The sequence below is a fragment of the Xiphophorus couchianus genome, chromosome 15 (genome assembly GCF_001444195.1).
Source record: "Xiphophorus couchianus chromosome 15, X_couchianus-1.0, whole genome shotgun sequence".
NCBI classification, from domain to species: domain Eukaryota; kingdom Metazoa; phylum Chordata; class Actinopteri; order Cyprinodontiformes; family Poeciliidae; genus Xiphophorus; species Xiphophorus couchianus.
The window spans coordinates 22,281,683-22,300,973 of NC_040242.1; the positions used below are offsets into that span (position 1 = coordinate 22,281,683).

General features: G+C 40.9%; 1 protein-coding gene across 1 annotated transcript; it reads right to left on the bottom strand.

Moving 5' to 3' along the window:
• Positions 1–193: 193 nt before the first annotated feature.
• LOC114158748 (solute carrier family 22 member 6) lies at positions 194–19,164 on the bottom strand. Its single transcript, XM_028040571.1, has 10 exons — positions 18,531–19,164; positions 17,756–17,859; positions 17,484–17,638; positions 15,693–15,861; positions 15,184–15,307; positions 10,920–11,026; positions 4,109–4,320; positions 3,869–3,977; positions 2,956–3,194; positions 194–2,372 (listed from the first exon to the last, which is right to left on the bottom strand). Exons 1-9 carry the CDS (start codon positions 18,903–18,905, stop codon positions 2,975–2,977), a joined length of 1,575 nt encoding a protein of 524 aa, XP_027896372.1. The 5' UTR covers positions 18,906–19,164; the 3' UTR covers positions 194–2,372; positions 2,956–2,974.
• Positions 19,165–19,291: the final 127 nt, after the last annotated feature.

Sequence of the window (19,291 nt, forward strand, 5' to 3'; positions counted from 1 at the left end):
GATAACGGATAACGTTTCTTTTAGATAAAATCTATATTTTGTAGTCTTAAAACAGTTGCTTCTGATTATATAAAGCCCTGTTCCTACAAAATATATCACATTGGACTTTTTACACGCCTAAGCTTTAAAACGACTGGAGTACATTCTCAAATTATCCAAAGGATTTCCATACAAATAGCCAGTGACACTCGCATGCTCTCAGACAACCTTTATTTCGCAAAGTCAGTAAAAATATACAGTATCAACAATATAATCTGAAAAATAACGTGAACGTTCATAAATGCATGGATGAGATGTAAAGCACATTTTTCACACATCAGATACTGGTTGAGCTGCCAGAGAGGAGGTGACATCCTCTATCCACTAGAGAGTGTTTCCTCAAAGATATGTTTTGCTGCGAGTTATCACTGTAAACATGGAAGAGCTTCCCACTCCCACCTGCCTTTAAGTGGGCCAATGGGAGGCAGCAGCGATGCGCCAGCCGTAGCTCAACTGACCTTTAGGTCTGCAAATGTAACAGCAAACCCTTCAGCAAAACTACATGATGAGGCAAAACAAAGACAAAACTAACTCTGGCTGATAAGTCCTCCAGCTGCTGGACGCTTTGAAGGTTAGAACTCCCAACAAGCCGGAAAAAGTCCTTCACAACAGTCTGGGAAAGCAGTTTCTTCACAGAGACGGCTTTGTTCACAGGCTAACAGCCATGATTAGTGAGGAAGGCGCCGATAAATTACTGACAGCGAACTGGGAGAACAATACTGAATAAAATGTCTCTTGATCCCTTTATTTTAACCATATAACCTTCAGACAAAATAATGCAAAAAACAAACAAGAAAATCAAATTGCACAAATACCATCTGATTGATACTGTCAGACGAGAACCGTTTGCTTTCACACAATCAGAACCGAGCTGTGAGGCGAAAGTGTCTCAGGATGAAGGGCTCAGTTAAAGTCTGCTCTCCATGTAGCTTCAGGCACCACCAACTCATCATCAGGCAGAACCTCTTGCACTGCCTGACAACAAGTACTGCCTGATACTTAAATAAAACTCTTACAAAGTATAATACCTTACCAAATAAAAAGCCCTGCTTTGTAAAGCTGTGTTAAAAAAGATGAAATTATCTTTTGTAGCAGCCAAATAATATCACAAAAAAATACAGTCTGTTATAAGTGCATTAATTCAGTGGGGTAAAAATCCCATGATGAGGAATAATTATATTTAATAAAATTAGCTGTGGCAAAATTATTGGTTCCCCAAACATCTACTGTCTACATTCTTTTCATTGGTACTTAGTTCAAATGGTGGTTTAGCGAGAGACGTGGAGAAGCCTGGACACATCGCTGGTCCATCACTGGACAACACAGGACAAACAGCAACACACACATGCGCACCCTCACAAGAACAATTAGAGAGACTAATTAACCTGACAGTCATGTTTTTGAACAGTGGGAGGAAGTCGGAGTACCCGGAGCAAATCCATGCATGCACAGGCAGAACATGCAAACTTCACACAGAAAGACCCCTGCTCAGGATTCCAACCCAGGACCTTTTTGTTGCCATCAACTGTGCAGATAATTCTAAAATCAACAACAAAAAAAACCCTCTTTAAATTAAAAGCAACAAACACAATGTTGGAAACCCAACATTAATCATTTCTACATTGATCAGAGTATAGGAACTCCAATAAGTTTCAGTTTCTCTAGGGAAAAATATGATGTGACACAAAGGCCAATTTCTTTTAGCCAGTAGGCAAAACAAGGAGCCAGCAAAACGTGACATTCTGGCTCCATGGCAACCATTAGACTAGTTTGGGAATGGTGCCAGAAAAAAAGAACCTTCCTGTCTTACATCACAAATGTAAACTCGGTCGTCCAAAAGTGTGCCACTGAGGAGATTGTAAAAACAATTATTCCTCAGAGAATTTACTTTCAGACTGAATAAACAGACTTTACATTAGAAATTTGAGTTTTCTACATTCTTCTGTGATGATATGCTGCTGCACTGGAATCATTTATTATAAGAATTTTACACATCTTTACCAGAATGACACTTTCTATATTCACTAAATTTACCACGCTGGAACAAGAGAAATTACTCCATAAAAAAACATACAAAATTGATCAAGAAGGAATAAAAACACTTTCATAAATACCATTATTTAAAGAGTTTGGGCAGCTTGTAAAGACCCATAAACACAAAGTCTAACTGAAACTTCCACTGGAAGTAAAGACTTATAGAGACATAAACTGAAATATACTGAATGTCACATGACATATGCCAGCCAGTGCTGAGATGTTAATCCTTCCTGGGGGTGTCCATGGTAACATTCCTCGGATCAAAGATGGCCGCCTTCACACCTTCCTCCTAATCACTAATGAAAGGAGAGGGAAAAAATAAAGAAGTTTTGTACATCAGATCTTTGCTCCTTTTTTCTGCTACTATTTTTATTTGATCACATACAGCGCCTTGCTAAGCTAATCAGAACTGTAACTTTTACACATTTTGTCAAAATCACTCACTAAAAAATACCTTATTGCTTCTAATGAACTAATGAAACAATTAGTCGGATGAATCATGATAAATCAATCTTTGAAATAATCGTCAACTAATTTAGCAATCGATTAATCATTAACTGGAGTATTCAGCTGCGACAGACTGGCGACCTGTCCAGGGTGTACCCCGCCTCTCGCCCGGAACGTAGCTGGAGATGGGCACCAGCAACCCTCCCGACCCCATTAGGGACAAGGGTGAACAGAAAATGGATGGATGGATGGATGGAGTATTCAGTCTCAAAAAGGCCCTTTGCTGAAAGAACAATTAACTCAGAGTGATAAGGAAGATAACACTATACAAAAAAAATCTATGTTTTGCATTTAGGATAGAAAAAAAACAACCTTTGACCGGAAAAAAATATTTTACCTAAAACTCCTCAAGTGGCCTAGTTTTAATCCCACCTGAACAGAAGAGTAAAACCTATGAAGTCAGGCTTTCTCCCTCGACATCCTCGATTGTGTCCGGTAGAGGCTTGTTGGCCGTCTCAGGCAGCAGCAGGGTCAGTCCAGCGCCCAGCAGCGGGCACAGGCCAGAGAGGATCATGGGAGCATGAGGATTGATGTTCTTCAGAAGGTGCATCATTGGAGCCAGGACACCGCCGATCCGCGCACACATGGAGCCTATACCAATCCCATTTTGCCTGTAGATCAGAGCAGTGAGGGAGCAGACCGTCTGGTTAGACAGGCTGTTCACAAAGGAACTTCATTAGCATATGGCAGCGGTTCCCAAAGTATGGGGTGCGCACTCCCAGGGCGCGCGCCCCATGTAATGTGAATAGATTTTAACTGACATTTGCAGGTAATAAAAAACTGGACACACTTTACTGCCTTAAACAATCAGATAAAAACCACATGTCCACATCATGACTCCTCCACCACCATAAGAGCAAACTAAATGTTTATGCTTTTATGTGTTTGGTTTTCTTCCAGTGCTGATGAACAGAATTACTAAACACATCACTTTCATGTATTATCTGATAGTAATAAGAAGTATGTTAGACTATTGGACTCTCAATCAAATTTAATGGTGACTTTAGATAAATTGGTTGTTTTGACAAAACCTCACAGCCGAGCTGCCATAAACATTTTTCATTTCTACTTATCCAAAACAGTTCCCATTAAGTAAAGACTGGCTGGACTGGATCAAACGTCTGTGTGAGCTTCTGGTTTCTCAAACAACACACTGGCAGCTGGCTGTCTTTCAATGTAAATCCTAGATGGCATTGTTAAAACAGATCAAGTTTGCTGAGCAAAGGCTTTTAGGATCTTTTTTCACCAAACAACACACAGAAATGCACTGCAGGGCAACACCCACCTGATCACTGTTGGAAATATTTCAGCTGAGTAGACATAAATGATAGACAGAGAGGCTGTAATCCCAAACTTCCCAATCATGGCCAGGACTGTTCGGACAACGGACAGGTCTAAAAAAAAAAAAAAGATGACACAACAGGTTGTCACCACTCAAAAAACAGTGTTTAAAAGGATTTGTCTTTTTTTAATTTTATTTGACTAGACAGATTAAGTAGAGTCTGTTTGCACTGTATCTATGTACCGCTGGGGATGCAGGTGGTCAGCAGGCAGGCAGAACCTCCCACTGCTAGGAAAGCCAGCTGAGAGAACTTGCGTGAGCGGTTGAGGGTGAACAGTGTGATGGTGCGTGCCGGCATCTCCACCAGGCCGAAGATCATCTGGGTCAGGTAGATGTTCATTCCAAAGTCGGAAATGTTGAGGGACAAGCCGTAGTACACCAGGACGTTGACGAACCTGGAACATGAAAGATGACGTTAGGACGCTTCTTTGTGACCAGCGAACAGAAAGACAGACGTTAGCACATGGCATCATTCTAGATGGAGATTGTTCCAAAATGACATAAAGTCCTGTGCTTAGGTTCTGGCTGTTAAGCAAGTGTTTATTGCTTTCATGTCTCTTGCTCTGTTTTATGTTTCTGCAGTCTAAACAAGAGCAATTTTAAGAGGTTGTTTAATCAGCCAGTTCAGAATATTTCAAATCTTATGTAATTTTCCAGCTGGGTATCGTCTTCTGGACCTGATCAGTTCTTACTGTGGCTTAGGATCATTGGAGTTTCCTGAGTGCTGATCTAAAACATCACACAGTCATTGTGATTGAATTATTTATGGATTGTTAGAAGATATTTCTCTTGGAAGGGGTTTGATTCCACTTTTCATCATAGCAGTGCTTTTGGACAGAAAAAACTTCTATGATGTTTGAACATGCGGCGCTGCTGTGATCGGATCAGGACTGTTCTGTTGGTAGGATTCGTCTTTCCTTCTCTGGGCACATGGGTTTAAAAAACCCCTTCTTTATTCTCTTGTCATTTCCTAACAGCGCGGTTTTTTTGTTGGAAAAAAATTTGTTTCTCATTTTATTCAAAATGTCATTCCTGATATGACCACAGGATGGCGACAGAGAAGAAAATTATGAAACCCTACATGTCAGAACTTTCATAAGCATATTTTGTAAGGTGTTTTTGTGTGGCTTTCATAAATAGTAGTTCATTCAGCTACTGCTTTGGTCATTTTGTTGTTTCATTCTCTTTCATAATGCAGAGGGGGAAAAGTTTTAATGCAAATCAAATATAAAAAAGGCATATTACACAAAAATTTCCTCATTTTTCTTGACACTTGTAATTTTGAAGGTAAGCAATGTCATACTTTCTATTAAAGATATTGCATAGTGTAAGAACAATAGATTGCTATCACTCTGCCAGATGACTGACTGTCACAGTAAGATCACAGAATCCAAATTCAGAGCCGTGGTCTGAAACTGAAGCTACTTTTTTCTTTACATTCAGGTTTCATTCAAACTGTTGTGTTTCCAAAAGGAGTTCTTGCTCTTTTTATTTTTGGGCAACATGTTCTGTGAATTTATCAAAGAGAATAACGTAGTAGATTATAACTCAGCTAAACTTGAATGTTAATTTTAGTTTACTAATTTCTCTACATGGTATGCAATTATGAGTTTTTCAGTTCAGAGAACAACAACCCACCTGGTTATGCACTAGTCATTTGTGGGCGTGGCAGAGAGATCCCAGGGCTTTCTGGCACTAAATGTTCTGGCACCAAATGTTGCTAAATGTGGCACATTTTGTGGCACATTTAGCAACATTTAGAAAAACTAAATATGACAGAGTTACATTTAGACCAGTTTTACTTAGAGCCTACCGTGTAAAGAAGGTCCTTATGCAGCTCAGAGCTCCCATTTTAACAGCTGAACAAAGGAACGTTTCAAAACACACCCTAACCTTGGGATGGAAGTATTCCCCTTAATGAAAATAACCATCTAGTGACTTCGTTTTTCCAACTTTTCTTAGCGTGTCATCTGTGTAAGGACAGATAGCAGGTCACAGGAAAGTGTTTGCAACCCCGTCACTTCCCGCCTGCTACTCTGATGAGTATTTCACGCACACTCTGTTTGAATTGGCAGAGAGGTAAAGGAACAGGCTGCGAGGAAAAAGATACAATAATCCAGATCTCGGCTAACTGGATGGGACGCCAGGCGTGAAGTCTGGTTCACTTGTGAACACCTAAAAAGTCTACAGTAACAAGCTTCGGCTTACAAGCTGTATTTTCCTGGGAAACTGGTTCTTTCTGAAGCTTTGTGAGAACAGGTCTGGCAGGTTGAGACTGTTCACTTCGGTTTACGTTACCATAAGTACTCAGAATCAGAGTTAGACATCTGAAGTGGTGCCACAGCACATCCAGTGGATTCTAGTACAGAGCATATAGTTAGTCTGACCAAACATTATCCTGGCTGACTGTTCCAACACTCACTGTCCATGAAAGTGATATTGGATGGAATTATATGAGTTGGATTGCAGGTCACTGGATATGAAGTAGGCCTGCTTATTTTTTGCACCAAGAGCATTTCAACTTTCTATGATATTATTTCAGTAATGTAACGTTTCTTTTAATGAGAGCATTGATAATTTCTCAGGCTGCAAAGAATAATGCAGTGCTCCCGATTAGCCCTAAAGATGGCTGCTTGTTGCTCTTGAGCTCACAAGGCAGATGAATTTGCCTAAACAAACATTCGCTCATGGTGTGGAAGCAAACTTCAGTAAGCTAAAAGCTTACTGAAGTTTGTACTTTCGTGCATTTTCTATTAAAAATCTCCCAGCAGGCAGAACACAAAACTCAGATAGTTCAACCAGCTAATTGCTAGCTAGTTAATTGGCTAAAGGAACTGACAGAAATATGGGGTGGTCAAGAAACCTTGGTGTTGGGAACTTGAAATTTGTACAGCCACATAAGGTCTGTTTCTACATCAGATATCTTCATCTAAACAAAGCCAGAATAAAACTGGTTTCCTGACAAAAACAAGACACAGAAGAACTAGTGCTAAATTCCGAGCAACACCAGACAAACAGGTCATATATGATCCATGTTGATGCCTCAGCTCTTCAGTTTCCAGAACCAAATCTAAACAAAGTCAGACAACATTTAGTTGTAATACTTTCCTGTTCTGAACAAAAGGAAGTAGTTTGATGTTTGTGTGAATCTCCTGTTATATAATACGTTAAAATATTATTTTTAACCACAGTTGTCATCCAGTGAGGATCTCATACCTGCTAAAGATCAGGAATGTTTTTCAGAATAAATAAAATGTTTCCCACCCGGCCATGTGTGCTCAGTTCTGTCTGATCTACTGTTGACTAGGACATGCTTCAACGAGTGTTAAGAGTCATTTGGAATCAAGTTTCAGTTTGTATGGTGCAGAGGGGCCAGGGGTCATGGGGCCCATGCAACCAGTAAAGAACCCGTCTGTGGCAAACACTCACAATGTTTTGGAACTGCATTCACACCCAATTAAGTTTTTGTCTCATGTAGTCTTGAAATAAATAAAAGTTTCCACGTTTGCTCATTAGGACTTTATGAGGCAAAATAACACAGAAGGCAAAATTTCAGCAAATAACTTTTCAACAGAACATATTGTCAACTTCCTAAAATAATGGCTTGCGTCATTTATTGCCAGAAGTGTTTTTTGTCCAGAACAAGATGGCAAAAAAATGACTTGTGTCATTTACTTTAGGAAGGTGATATTACAAAATGTGACAAAAGTAGCTTCTAGATCATTAAAAATGACTAGAACTCTGCAAACGTTTCATGACTTTTTAGAGAAATGTGAAGCAAAAACTAAAAATGAATCAAAATTACAAAGTGAAACCCAAAAGAAGGGAATTTTCTTTCTGTGCCCTACTCTCTCTGCTGGTTCTGTCACTTTGATTTGTTTTGCTACTGCTCTTTTGCACTCAATTTGATTTTCCTGCAGCGGTCCAGAACCTGACCCAGTTGGGGGGAAAGCGAGTAGATGGGAGACGCTTCCAGACTGAGAGGAATGTTGGAAGGTCATAAAACTCCAAGAGCTTCCTTCTCTTTTTCATAGCAGAGCCAGAGAACTCCTGCTGCTTGGCTTGGAAATTTTAAAATGCAGAAGAGACTGGAAAATGAGTTCACGTCCAGAAGAAAGCTTCTAATGCAAGGTCAAATATGAACTTTCCAACATTTATATTTTATTCCTGTCTGTTTTCTTACATATTAATAAGATTACTGTATTAGAGTCTGGTTAGTTTGAAACCACGGCTGTAAAATCAAGATGTTGTTCGATAAGCAGAAAAACATCCTGCTGGTGGTGTGACATTCCGGTCCGCTGAATATGCTGAATGCAGACGGAACAAGGAAATACTATAAGAGGCAAAAAGTATCACAGCATCGCTGCGTTTTACCGTCACAAACAAATATTCTGTTTCCTCAGAACAACCCAAGAAAGCAAATACAGACCCAGATCACACAACCAAAGAATATTCAAACCCACATCTTGTGAAATATTTAATGTGTCATCTTGCAACCATATTTCATGAATCAAATTATTTCTGACAGTTATTGCTTTCTCTTGGCACCCTGCTGTTTTCAGCATCAAGTTACAGTGAATGGAGGTCTTGTTAGCGTAGAGTATAGAGGCGAGATAGAGAGAGAAAATATGTGATCCAGTTAGACAGAAATCACTCTCTGCTTCGATTGCATAGCACACCGTGGCACAACGCTCTAAAGCGTGTCAGATCCATCAGCTTATCCATTCATTCATTCTTCTTCTAGGCTTCTAGTTTTAATACACCTACTAATTATAAGACTAGTGTAAACCTAAGATCCACTGCTGGATCACTTTCAGAGGAAACATTTTGGAATGAGTGTTAAAGTTAGAGCAGATATGACATGAAAAACTGGTTCTGTTCTGTGACCACTGGGGTCCAAATGGCCGTGTTTCTGAACTGTGGGAGGAAGCTGGAGTACCCAGAGAGAACATGCAAACTAAATGCAGACAGGGCCTGGACCGTCCTGCTGCTAGCCAACAGAGTTAGCATCTGTTCCACCATGCAGCCAGGAAGGAAGGAAGGAAATCAATCACTAGATGTTTCCCTCTTTAGGTAAGAAATCTGATATGGAGAGCCGCTTCAATCAAAGCGAAACAATTAGACAAATACAGTTATTAATTATTCAGAAATATTTTAGGAAAAAAGCTAAAACATAAAAGTCCATAAAATACGGAGAGTAGCTTAACAAAAAAGTCACAAAATCAAACACCATTATGAAATGAATAATTCACAAATAAAGAAATAAATAAGAAATAAATATAAGAAACAAATACATTTCAAAATAAATAAAAAATAGATAAAAAGATAAATTCTATTTGAAAATATTTATTTTGCTTTATTTAACGGAGTCATGTATTTATTTCATGGAATACTTATCAGTATTTGTTAATTTTTTTCATTTTGAATGAAACAGCTCTGCTTTGACTTGTTAAAGATCTCAACACTACAGAAGAAAAACAGCAACAAGTCTGTGTCACTCCAGGAAGAAGTGAGGACTGGGAAACAAAACAACTTCACACCCTCTGGCAGAATACTCTGGTTTTGTTTTTTAACAATATTTCAAAAAGGAAATGAATGATGACATAGGAATGCTTCCTTCCTCCTTGGTGAGGCTTTTTATTTCAAGCAACTAAGTTTGCTTTCTTGAAATCAGAATGAAAAGAGAAACTTGACTCCTGGATTAGCATTCTGAGCATTTCGACAACTTGAGTACACATTCTTGCTGTAAACAGTGTGAGACAAGAAGCTCCCTGCTAGAATTTCCTGCACACATAAAAATATATATTGTAATCTATACTGCAGGCTATAACATCCACCTAACACTCACCATGCAAAGCTTTTATTGAAAACCACTAAAGCAAATATTCAACAATAAGTGAGCAACTTTCTACTCATCTGACAGAAGCGTGTGATGGAGGGACTCATTCACGATTATACTGCTGGGGTTTTTTCTTAAAGTGCATTTAAAACAACAAGGCAGAAAAATCTAAAATTGTTTGCTTTATAACCAAATTTCACAGTGATCTACATCTGGAAGCTAATATCTGGTAACTGGTAATGGAAAAGTGTTCAAAGCAGTCCGTTTCCCACAGCGCCCCCTGGAAGGCATGTGGGAATTTTCTTTTCCTGTTACGATACCTCACAAAAGTATTGAATTCCTTTGCAATAAATTAGCAAATACAACCTGTTCTAGTTTGCATACAGTCACAGTCATAATAAAAGTTTATTTAGAATTAGAATTGTTTATATATTCTTAAACTCTTTGGTGCAGAAAACTGGTTGAAAATTGATCCATTAACTGTGAGTTTATGTTTGTTTGTGTAAGGTGAAGATGGGACTGCACATGAAAACCACTCAGACTGCCAACATGAAAAAGACGTGAGCAAAACTGTCACTAACTCTAAATACTCCAAATACTTTGGATGTATTTTTTCTATCCTTTCTTTCTTCCAGAAAGTTTCTGTCGTCTTCATGTCTCAGAGAAGGGATGTAGACCATGTTTGACCGATTTTTCTCTCACATTTTGCACATCAGGTTGCGGTGCGCTTGCATCCTGATATCTCAAAAATGAGATATTAACATACATGGACAAACCTTACAAAAACTTTTATTGTAGTAGGAAAACTTTCAGTATTCAAGATGCATTAAAAACTGAGGAGAAAACACAAAAGGAAAAAAATCCCCCCATGACCCTCAGGGGTTTCTGAAGTTTTCTCTCTAACAAACTCAGTAATATTATTTTCAGTATGGTTTTCTATTGTTTCTGGCTTCAACGCAACCAAGAATAAACTCCTTACATGACGACGAGTTTAAGACAATCTAAAAGGTGCTCTAGTAAGACGGCCCAGCCTTGTACATGACCCGTCCTTGTCTGGTTTGGACGTACAGCGTCCCGGTTTTGATCAGACTAAGGCTGTTTCAGATAAATCCTTCTGTAGAGGAGATAAAGAGGTAAAGTTCTGCGAGTACTCACCAAAGATAAAAGACGATCAGGGACTGCTTCCTCATTGTCGGGGTTCGAACGAGGTCAACCAGGGAGTGTTTTTTCTTCAGCTCGGTTTTCTCTTCAGCCTGATAAACCTGGTGAAAAGACAAACGGGGGGCGACTGAAACATCCAGCTCTCAGAATGGTTTGCATGTTCAAATGAGAGCCTGTTATCAAACGAATTTATTCAAAGTCAGAACAGAAGCCACTATGGTGTGCAGTAGCAGTGCCACACGGTGAACGAGCCGTCGCTACAGCAACACTGTCAAGAGTATGCTGCTGATTTATGTTTGGTAGAAGTTTATTTAGGTCATCTTCTCTAATGGATCTACCTCATTTCATGCACTTCCACTCTGCAGCCCCGCTGAGTGAATGCACAGAGTCTGGACTGGGAATGTAACCCGAGCAGAACCAGATCCACACACCTGTGTGTGTGTGTGTGTGTGTCTAGACTGGAGATGGTCAGGTACTGCTGGTCACAGGCAAACTGGCAGAATTGATCACATATTAAGCGCAGCTTTGCTCATAAATCACAGAGAAACCGAGTTGAGGCATAAAAATACATGGTTTAGTGGGTCGTGGGCAAACCACAACCCACGTATGGAGGCCTTAGTCCTCGTGGCGGTGGTTGCAGGTTTGATTCCCGGCCTGGTGACATTTGCCGCATGTCTTCCCCCTCTCTCATTACCCTGTTTCCTGTCGAACTACTTTCAAATAAAGAATAAAGGCCACTAGAGCCAACAAAACCTTAAAAAAAATACATGGTGGATTTATTTCATGGACCAATCTGGTGGTGGATTTATTTGGAGCAAATATTTGACTTGAAATAAATGTGCTGTCAGAATGAAGTCAGAGATGTTTAGGATAACAGCAGCGCCCCCTCTGGCAGAGAAAATTCACCTGTCTGACTCTGGATTCTATTCAGTGGAAAAGAACCTGCCTGAATTCTTTTTTTGTGTGTGTAAGCAGGAGAATGATTGGTTCTGCTGAGAAAACGCTATGGCAAACATTTGGCCGTGCTAAAAAAAACGGAAAGAAGAGGGAGGGAGGCTAACCATCGCCTGTAGGATGAGTCCTGCCCTGATGTAGAGGAGAGAACCAGATGTTTCAAACACAGGACACCTTTCTGACTATTCACACTGAACTCTGATAACTCCAGGATAGTAAGTTGTCAGGTGTAAAGTGTCATCCTGTCTCTCTTTTCTCCCACCTCTGAATTTTTACTCTCAACAGCATCTTACAGAAAATGTTTTTACAGTTACACCTTTCTATGGAGTTCGCAGTGAATTGTAAATTGGTTCTGTGACAGAATCAATAGCTATAGTTTTATTATGAAATTATGCTTTTTAATTTTCAACTGGACTTTACCTTCTACTCTTAAAGGGGCAGTATTATGTAAAATCAATTTCTTTGAGCTTTGCATCATGTTACGATGTTATTCCCTCATCAAAATATACCAGGAGTATTGCTGTGATTCTTTCAAACATGTTTGAGAAATCCTTTAATCTCCATGGCAACCATCCAGGTGTACAAAATGCCAACTCCTTCAGACTAGCCAGCAGCAATTAGCAAATACCAGGTGGAACTGTGAATCAGCTGAGTTCATCATAGGAGCTACTTCTTTGTGCAGCGCTGGTAAAAAATGTTTAAAAGGTTAACAGAGGAGCCATGTTGTGATGACATCCTACAGGTGGAGTTTCAGAAAGAGAAGAAGATTTTAAAGAAACAGAGGCCCAATTTCAAAATGTTAAATTACAAAGTCAAATTTCTTTTAAAACATATTTGATAAACACAGCATTTACGTAAAAACTGAAAGTCACATAGTTACTTGACTGTGCTATAAAATGCCATTATGTGGCTGGAAAATACATAATACTGTCCCTTTAATCACTAAACAAGACCTAGACTGAAGTGGATGCAGTGGGAGGCGTTACTGCTGAGAGTCACTGACTTTGTTTTCACTTCACTGAGGAAAGGCTCAGAAAAAACCCTCCAGGGTCACTGACAGTTCCAGGAAAAAAAAAAAAAACCAGGTGCCATTGCTGAATTATGTCTAAAATGTGAAGTGAAAGCGGAGGGACTTGAGGGCTTGCTCAATTTTGCTAAACTGTATGAGCCGTTACTGTCAGCTCCAGCAGGGAAAATTACCCTGAAAGTCTTCTCTCTGCAAATATATAAGCTTGGTCACGGGTTTTATGAAAAGAAAACTTTGTTTACAGCTCCTGTGTCCTTCCCTTCTGGATCAAAACCACTAGTTGCTAATTTGAGCTAAGGCTAACATTGGCAGCTGAACACCAACCTGCTGCCATTAGCCACTAGTTGTTCAGTCCAACAAACCAAAGACATCTCTGGCCGTTTGAAACAGCAGCTTTAAAGGAAATGTGGATCTACACTATACCTGTGTGTCATTTACTTCTGCTGTATGTTTTCATTTATGGAAGCAGAGTCAGAGTTGAGATGACATCACATGTTGCTAGGGTAAGGGTTAGGGTTAGGGTAATCACTTGATTGCTACATTAAGAGAGGAAACCCCAGTACACTGCAGGTGGGACGCATCTCCCTGTTCTTCTTTTTGATTTGAAATCCTGCAGTTCAGTCTGATCTACTGATGTCCCATGATTGATACTTTGCAAAGAAGGAAGCTAATACACACATCATACACACATCACATGAGTGAGGGAGTGCTTAGTCACCAGTGTGGATTATAAAGTTACACAATCTGAGACCACAAAGGGAAGAAAAACTTCCTCCTTGGATTAAAAACATGTCGCCAGTTGTATTGTTTTTAATTTGTGGAATGAACAAAATGTCTTAAATGTTACCTAAATGCAGCTTGACACCCCTTGAATTTTTTCACATTGTTATTTTACAACAAACTTCCTTGTAATCTACTGGGATCTAATTTCATTGACCAAAACAAACCAGTGCAGAATTGCACAGTAAAAGAAAAGCGGTGCGTGATTTGCAAAAACGTATAGTGTCGCATATAGAAATCAGACAAGTGGTGTTCACTTGTAAAATCTCCAAAAAGCTTTGAACACCTAGAGACTGAAATGATCCTTTTTGCAAAAGTCTGCATGCTCAAATTGGATGGAGAACATCTGTTAGCATCAGCTTTAAACTATTGGCAAAAAAATTCTCATTTGGATTTAGATCTGGACTTTGACTGACCAGTTCTATCCTACAAACATGCTTTGTTCTTAGTAGCTCTGACTGAATGTTTGAAGTCAAAATTATGCACTACTTTGAGTTTGTCACATAAAATCCCAATAATTCACAGTGAGGTTTGTGGTTGTAGTGTCATTTGTAGTGATAGGAGTATTTGTGCATGAAATCATTCAGAACCAACCACATGGAAAAAATCAGCAACAAGCTAATGTGATACCTTTTTGAGCATTGTAATGTTTGGTGTTTTGTTCATTACTGATTATTTATTAAAGTTGCAGTAGGTTTTATAACAATATGTTGTTTTTTTTTACATATCTGTTAAAACTACCACTATGTAATATGAGAATATGAATCTGTGAAAAGACTGAGCTCCTCTGCCTTCTCCCTGTGGTCCTACTGACATATGAAGAAATACACCGCTTACAGTCAGAAACAACCAATCAGAGCCAGGAGGAGGGTCTTAGCGCTGTCAATCATTCTCATGTAGACGCTGCTCACACCCTACCACATGTTTTCTGCTGAGTGAATGCTGAGTGAAGGAGAGTTAGCATGAACGCCGATAATGGTGGATAAACAGCTACCTTAAAACGTTAGGTTGTTTCTCCATCATTAGCCCAGCTGCAGCAAACAGGCAAATTTGCATACATGAGCATGATCAACTTTGCTAAGACCCACCTCCTGACTCTGATTGGTTGTATCTGACTGATTGTTGTATTTCTGCAGATGGCAGTAGGACCACAGCGAGAATGCAGAGGGGATCTATCTTTTCACAAATTATCTGTCTCATGTTATACTGTCACAACAAGGTGACAGCTTTACCATATGTGAAAAAAGATGTAATAAAATTTCCTACAGCAACTTTAATAGAAACATTTCCAGTCCAAAAAAAAGAAAAGAAAAGCGGATTATCATGCCATACAATTAAAAGTCAGAGATTGACAGCTTCTAACAAAAAAAGGTTGGACTTGGCTACAGTTGGTAATTTCTCAGCGCAGGTTGTGACACATTTTATGTCAGCATTCTGTCAACATACAATGAATTGTGACTCTGGTAGAAGGAAGAATCACTGAAGCCACATTCCTACCTGACACATCTCCATGTCCTTACTGATGGGCTTCCCATTCATCTCGGCTGCCTTCTGGATCACGTCCCATGCTTCCTCCTTCCTGTCGTTGGCCATCAACCAGCGGGCCGACTTTGGCAAAACCCTGGAAGGAAAAACACTCTATGTCAAACATTTATCTTAAACATCACCTCAAAGTCCTTTAGGGCATTTTCTGACTGACTTGTTCCAGAAACTCACACCTTTACTGGAAGGAAGCCATTACTCTGTTTATCTCTCTCTCTCTCTCTCTTCCACTCTCTAGCTTTCTCTCTCTGCTTTTGCATATGTCAAATGTAAATGAGAATCATAAATAACTTGCATGGCAAGAGGCATGCGAGGCAACCTCAAAGAAGGTCAGCACATTTCCTCTGGTCTGAGGAATGCCTTGTAGACAGAGAATGAATCGCCATAATTCACAAGCAGAAAACAAGTCAGACAATCAGCTTGTTTGTTATTTTCTATGCTTGTGCAGTCTGCAGCAAACTCACCAAATGTAGACGATGAAGAGGAAGCCAGGTGCAGATATAGCCAGCTGCAGCTTGCGCCAGTCCCTTATGAGGTACGCCACCCCGGCCAGGAGGATGTACCCGAATCCGAAGAAGTAGTCTGTGATAATCCCGGCCAGCATACGCTGTCTCAGGCCCGTCCATTCAGTACCTGGGAGGAAGGGACTGATGAGCACACAGCAAAGCATGCTCTGACCTCTCAACCTTCACCTGTGTTTCTCATTTCTGGTCAGCATGGAGAACAGCTCTGTGTGTTTTAGATGTGTCTCTGCTCCAGAACACCTGATTCAAATGACGGCATGACCTCCTCTGCAGATGTTAGGGTGTTGTACCTGGTAGTCCAGTAGACTGGGTTCGGTTGACATGTGTTACATTTTTAGGTAGTGCACTTTGCTTTCACACTGCGCTTTGTCAAATGATCCAAACCCTTTGAAAAACTAGTTCCCCACCCTCACCTGTGGGGGCGCTGCACCAAGTACCACTGGAGGAATGACATGAAAACCTCAGAAGACGACACAGAGCGCAACTTCCATCTTTATGAAATGTAAACAAAATGGAGTGGCGACAGATTTTAGCAGTTAGCATTTTCTATTTTGGCAAAAAAAAAAAAAGTAAGCCATTCCTTCTGCTAGCGCTAGTTTCTTGTGTTTGTTTTGTTGTATTTACCCAGAATGCCCTGCGGTGTAGTCCACTTTCTGCTTTTAAAGCAGTCTCCAGTCTGCTTGGTGATTCACAAAGAGTTGAACTCTTCACTCATATTCAGGTCAGGTGTGGCAGAAGGGAAACTAACCTAAAAGTTACATGGCAGTGGCTCATGAGGACCGAAACTGAGAAACCGCTACCTACACAATGACATCTAGCCAATTTTTCAACATACCCCTTGTCAAACTCTTGGTTCTGGTATTTTTGACAGCGACCAACCCATTGACCTCACTAATAAACCTATTGAGTCTCAGTCTGACCCCTGAGGCCCCAGTCTACACCCCACAGCACCTAGACAGTCCAAAACAAACACCCCAGTACCAGAAACACACAAAGGTCCTGAGACCATGACCCAAAAGGTCGACCGTGACCCAAAAGGTCATGGATTCATGGTTGAGTTACTACTTCATGGCCGACAACATTAGATCAGTAATTTTAGTCTTCATAACCATCTACATTTGTTAAAGCTCTTTAAATACAAGTATTTTTGCCGTTCTAAAACATTTCCCTGGAGGTTTCTGTTCTACAGCATTGATATAAAGAGGAACAATTTGTTCCGTGTTGGTTTAGAATAGCATTAGTTTGGAACGCTGATTACGTTGGTTGGTATCTGTAGTTATCTATGATGTACGTAGGAAGAATCAGCAGAATTCTGGAACATCTTATTGTGGGTTAACCTTGTAGGCGTCATCAAGGATTTGTTCTCTTTAAATGCACCAAGCGAACTTTTCCTCTAGACAGAAGGAAAGGATAAAACTTTCCTCTCCAATGGGCCACACATTATCTCTGAAGATTGTTGACAATACACGCCACGTTTTTTAATTCTGATATCAGGTTTTTCAGTGGGTGCACTCATCAAGAAGATCCTGAATCTTGAGCAGGTTCTTTCCACATGGATTCTTCTATGCATTCATGGTTCCTCCCAAAGTCCACAAACATGCAAGTGAGTTTAATTGACCTGTCCAGGGTGTACCCGCCTCTCTCCCACTGATTACTGGAGATATGAACCAAACTCCTGTGATCCTGACTGGATCAACCAGCCAACAAGCTGAGGTTCTGCAGGATACTAACCCAAAACAAAGGCGTTCATGATAACAGCGGAGATGGACGTTCCCACCATGAAGCGAAGGGCTGTGTAGACGTAGAAATTGGGAGCGAAAGCAGCAGCCACGCCAAAGGTCACTTGAATAGCCAGGCCAATGAGGATGATGATCCGGCGACCATATCTGACAAACACAAAAAGACAAAAACTGTTCTAGAAATCAATACATAAAGGAGGAATACCACTCATCAGGGATGACCTAGTTTTTTTCAAGGAAATATTTGAATGGTTATCAACTTACTTATCAGCCAAGTAACCAAATAAAACAGCGCCGACGAGGAGTCCGAACATGTAGACGGACGAGCCGAGGTTGTTGAGGCTGGAGTTGGAACAGACCAGGTTCCACTGGAACACAGAAAGACAGATGTAGGAGAAAAAGTCTGAAGCTTTCTGCAGCGGCTCTTTAACTGGAGCAGGGCTGGAGGGCATTAGTGATGAAATCTGTAACTGATTTCTGTTTGAGCGAAAGGACAGTGAACTAACAGCAGCAACACAGAAAAACAGGTTTAGGTTTTCATGTTTTTGTGAAAACTCAAGAGATATAAGGTCAGAGTTGAAGCTCTCCAGTTCCTCCCTTTGGTGGCTATTACACTTTTAGTGTTAAAGTGTGTATAAGTGTGAATAACTGGTGCAGAATTCTGAAATACATTTGTAATTCAGAACATTTATGTCTGTATTTAAAATAAGAAACGATTTAAGTCAGTCCAGATGTTTTTCTGTGTCGGATCGGTATCGGTAACCCCAGATATCGGTACCGGAAGCGAATAAAGTGGATTGGTGTGTCCCTTTCCAGGACGAACATCCGTCACCTTCACGGGTCATAATCACACTCTGTCTGAACTGCATGTGTCCGTCTCCTCTCCCCACCCACTGTCAGATATCACACAGTCGTCTGTGGTAAAAACCTTCCACATTCCAGAGCTGCACCACTTCTTATGTTAAAGACATTAATGGAAACTGGATGATCAGAACCCTGAGGACGCGTCTCCAGCCGCTCTGCGTGGTGTTCCACTCACCTCTGTGACAGTGGTGCTTTGGAACGTCTCCTTGCTGTACTCCCAGCCGTCCTGGCAGCTCGTGGTGGGGTGCCTGTCTCCGGGGGCCGCAGCTCCTCCAGGGGCCACGGTGCCGCCGCTGCTATGATTGAGGGCCATGTTGCAGGACAGCTCAGATCGGCCGTCTGGCTCGCTCAGAAGGCTGAAGTTCAAAGCGGCAGGGGTGGCCCCTGAGGGCCAAGCGGAGCGGCACAGATGAGGGGGAACGGCCCCGGTGAACACGGACACCAGCATGTGGAACGCCAGGAATATCTGAGGCACACAGATCCACACATACAGGAGCTTCTGGAACTTCCCAAAGCCTCCGATTTTACTCAAAATGTCATCGAAGTTCATTGTGCTGGTCGGCTGGAGATGCACACCTCAAATGTTTCTAACCAGTCTGCTCTGACAGAGATTATCCCCAGATGATAATACACTCAAACTGGCAAAAAGGAGAGCTCAACAGCAGACAAACGTCTGGAATAGATGTCTGCAACAGGCAGGTGATTAGCAGCCAGTCGGCATGCAGACGCAGTCGCACCTGCTGGGCTCTGACAGCGACCTGTAGCTGTGCAGCGCGGGACGCTCTGAGGCTGCTCTGACCTCAGAGTGATGGGGGAGAGCTTAAAGCAGGAGGGAGGGGCCTGCAGCTGCTGGGAGGAGCCAGTGGAGGATGCTCCGCTGTCCCTCCGCCCTCCCTGAAAGAGTTTCATAAGATTAAATTAAGTAACTGGCTTGGA

What these genes read in the sequence shown, in the direction of transcription:
- LOC114158748 (XM_028040571.1), bottom strand. Translation starts at nt 18,905, where the DNA reads ATGAACTTCGATGACATTTTGAGTAAAATCGGAGGCTTTGGGAAGTTC. An exon ending in AGGACATGGAGATGTGTCAG is followed by an intron (nt 11,027 to 15,183) that starts GTAGGAATGTGG and finishes TCTTTTCACCAG; the next exon opens with GTTTATCAGGCTGAAGAGAA. An exon ending in ATATTTCCAACAGTGATCAG is followed by an intron (nt 3,195 to 3,868) that starts GTGGGTGTTGCC and finishes TCTGATCTACAG; the next exon opens with GCAAAATGGGATTGGTATAG.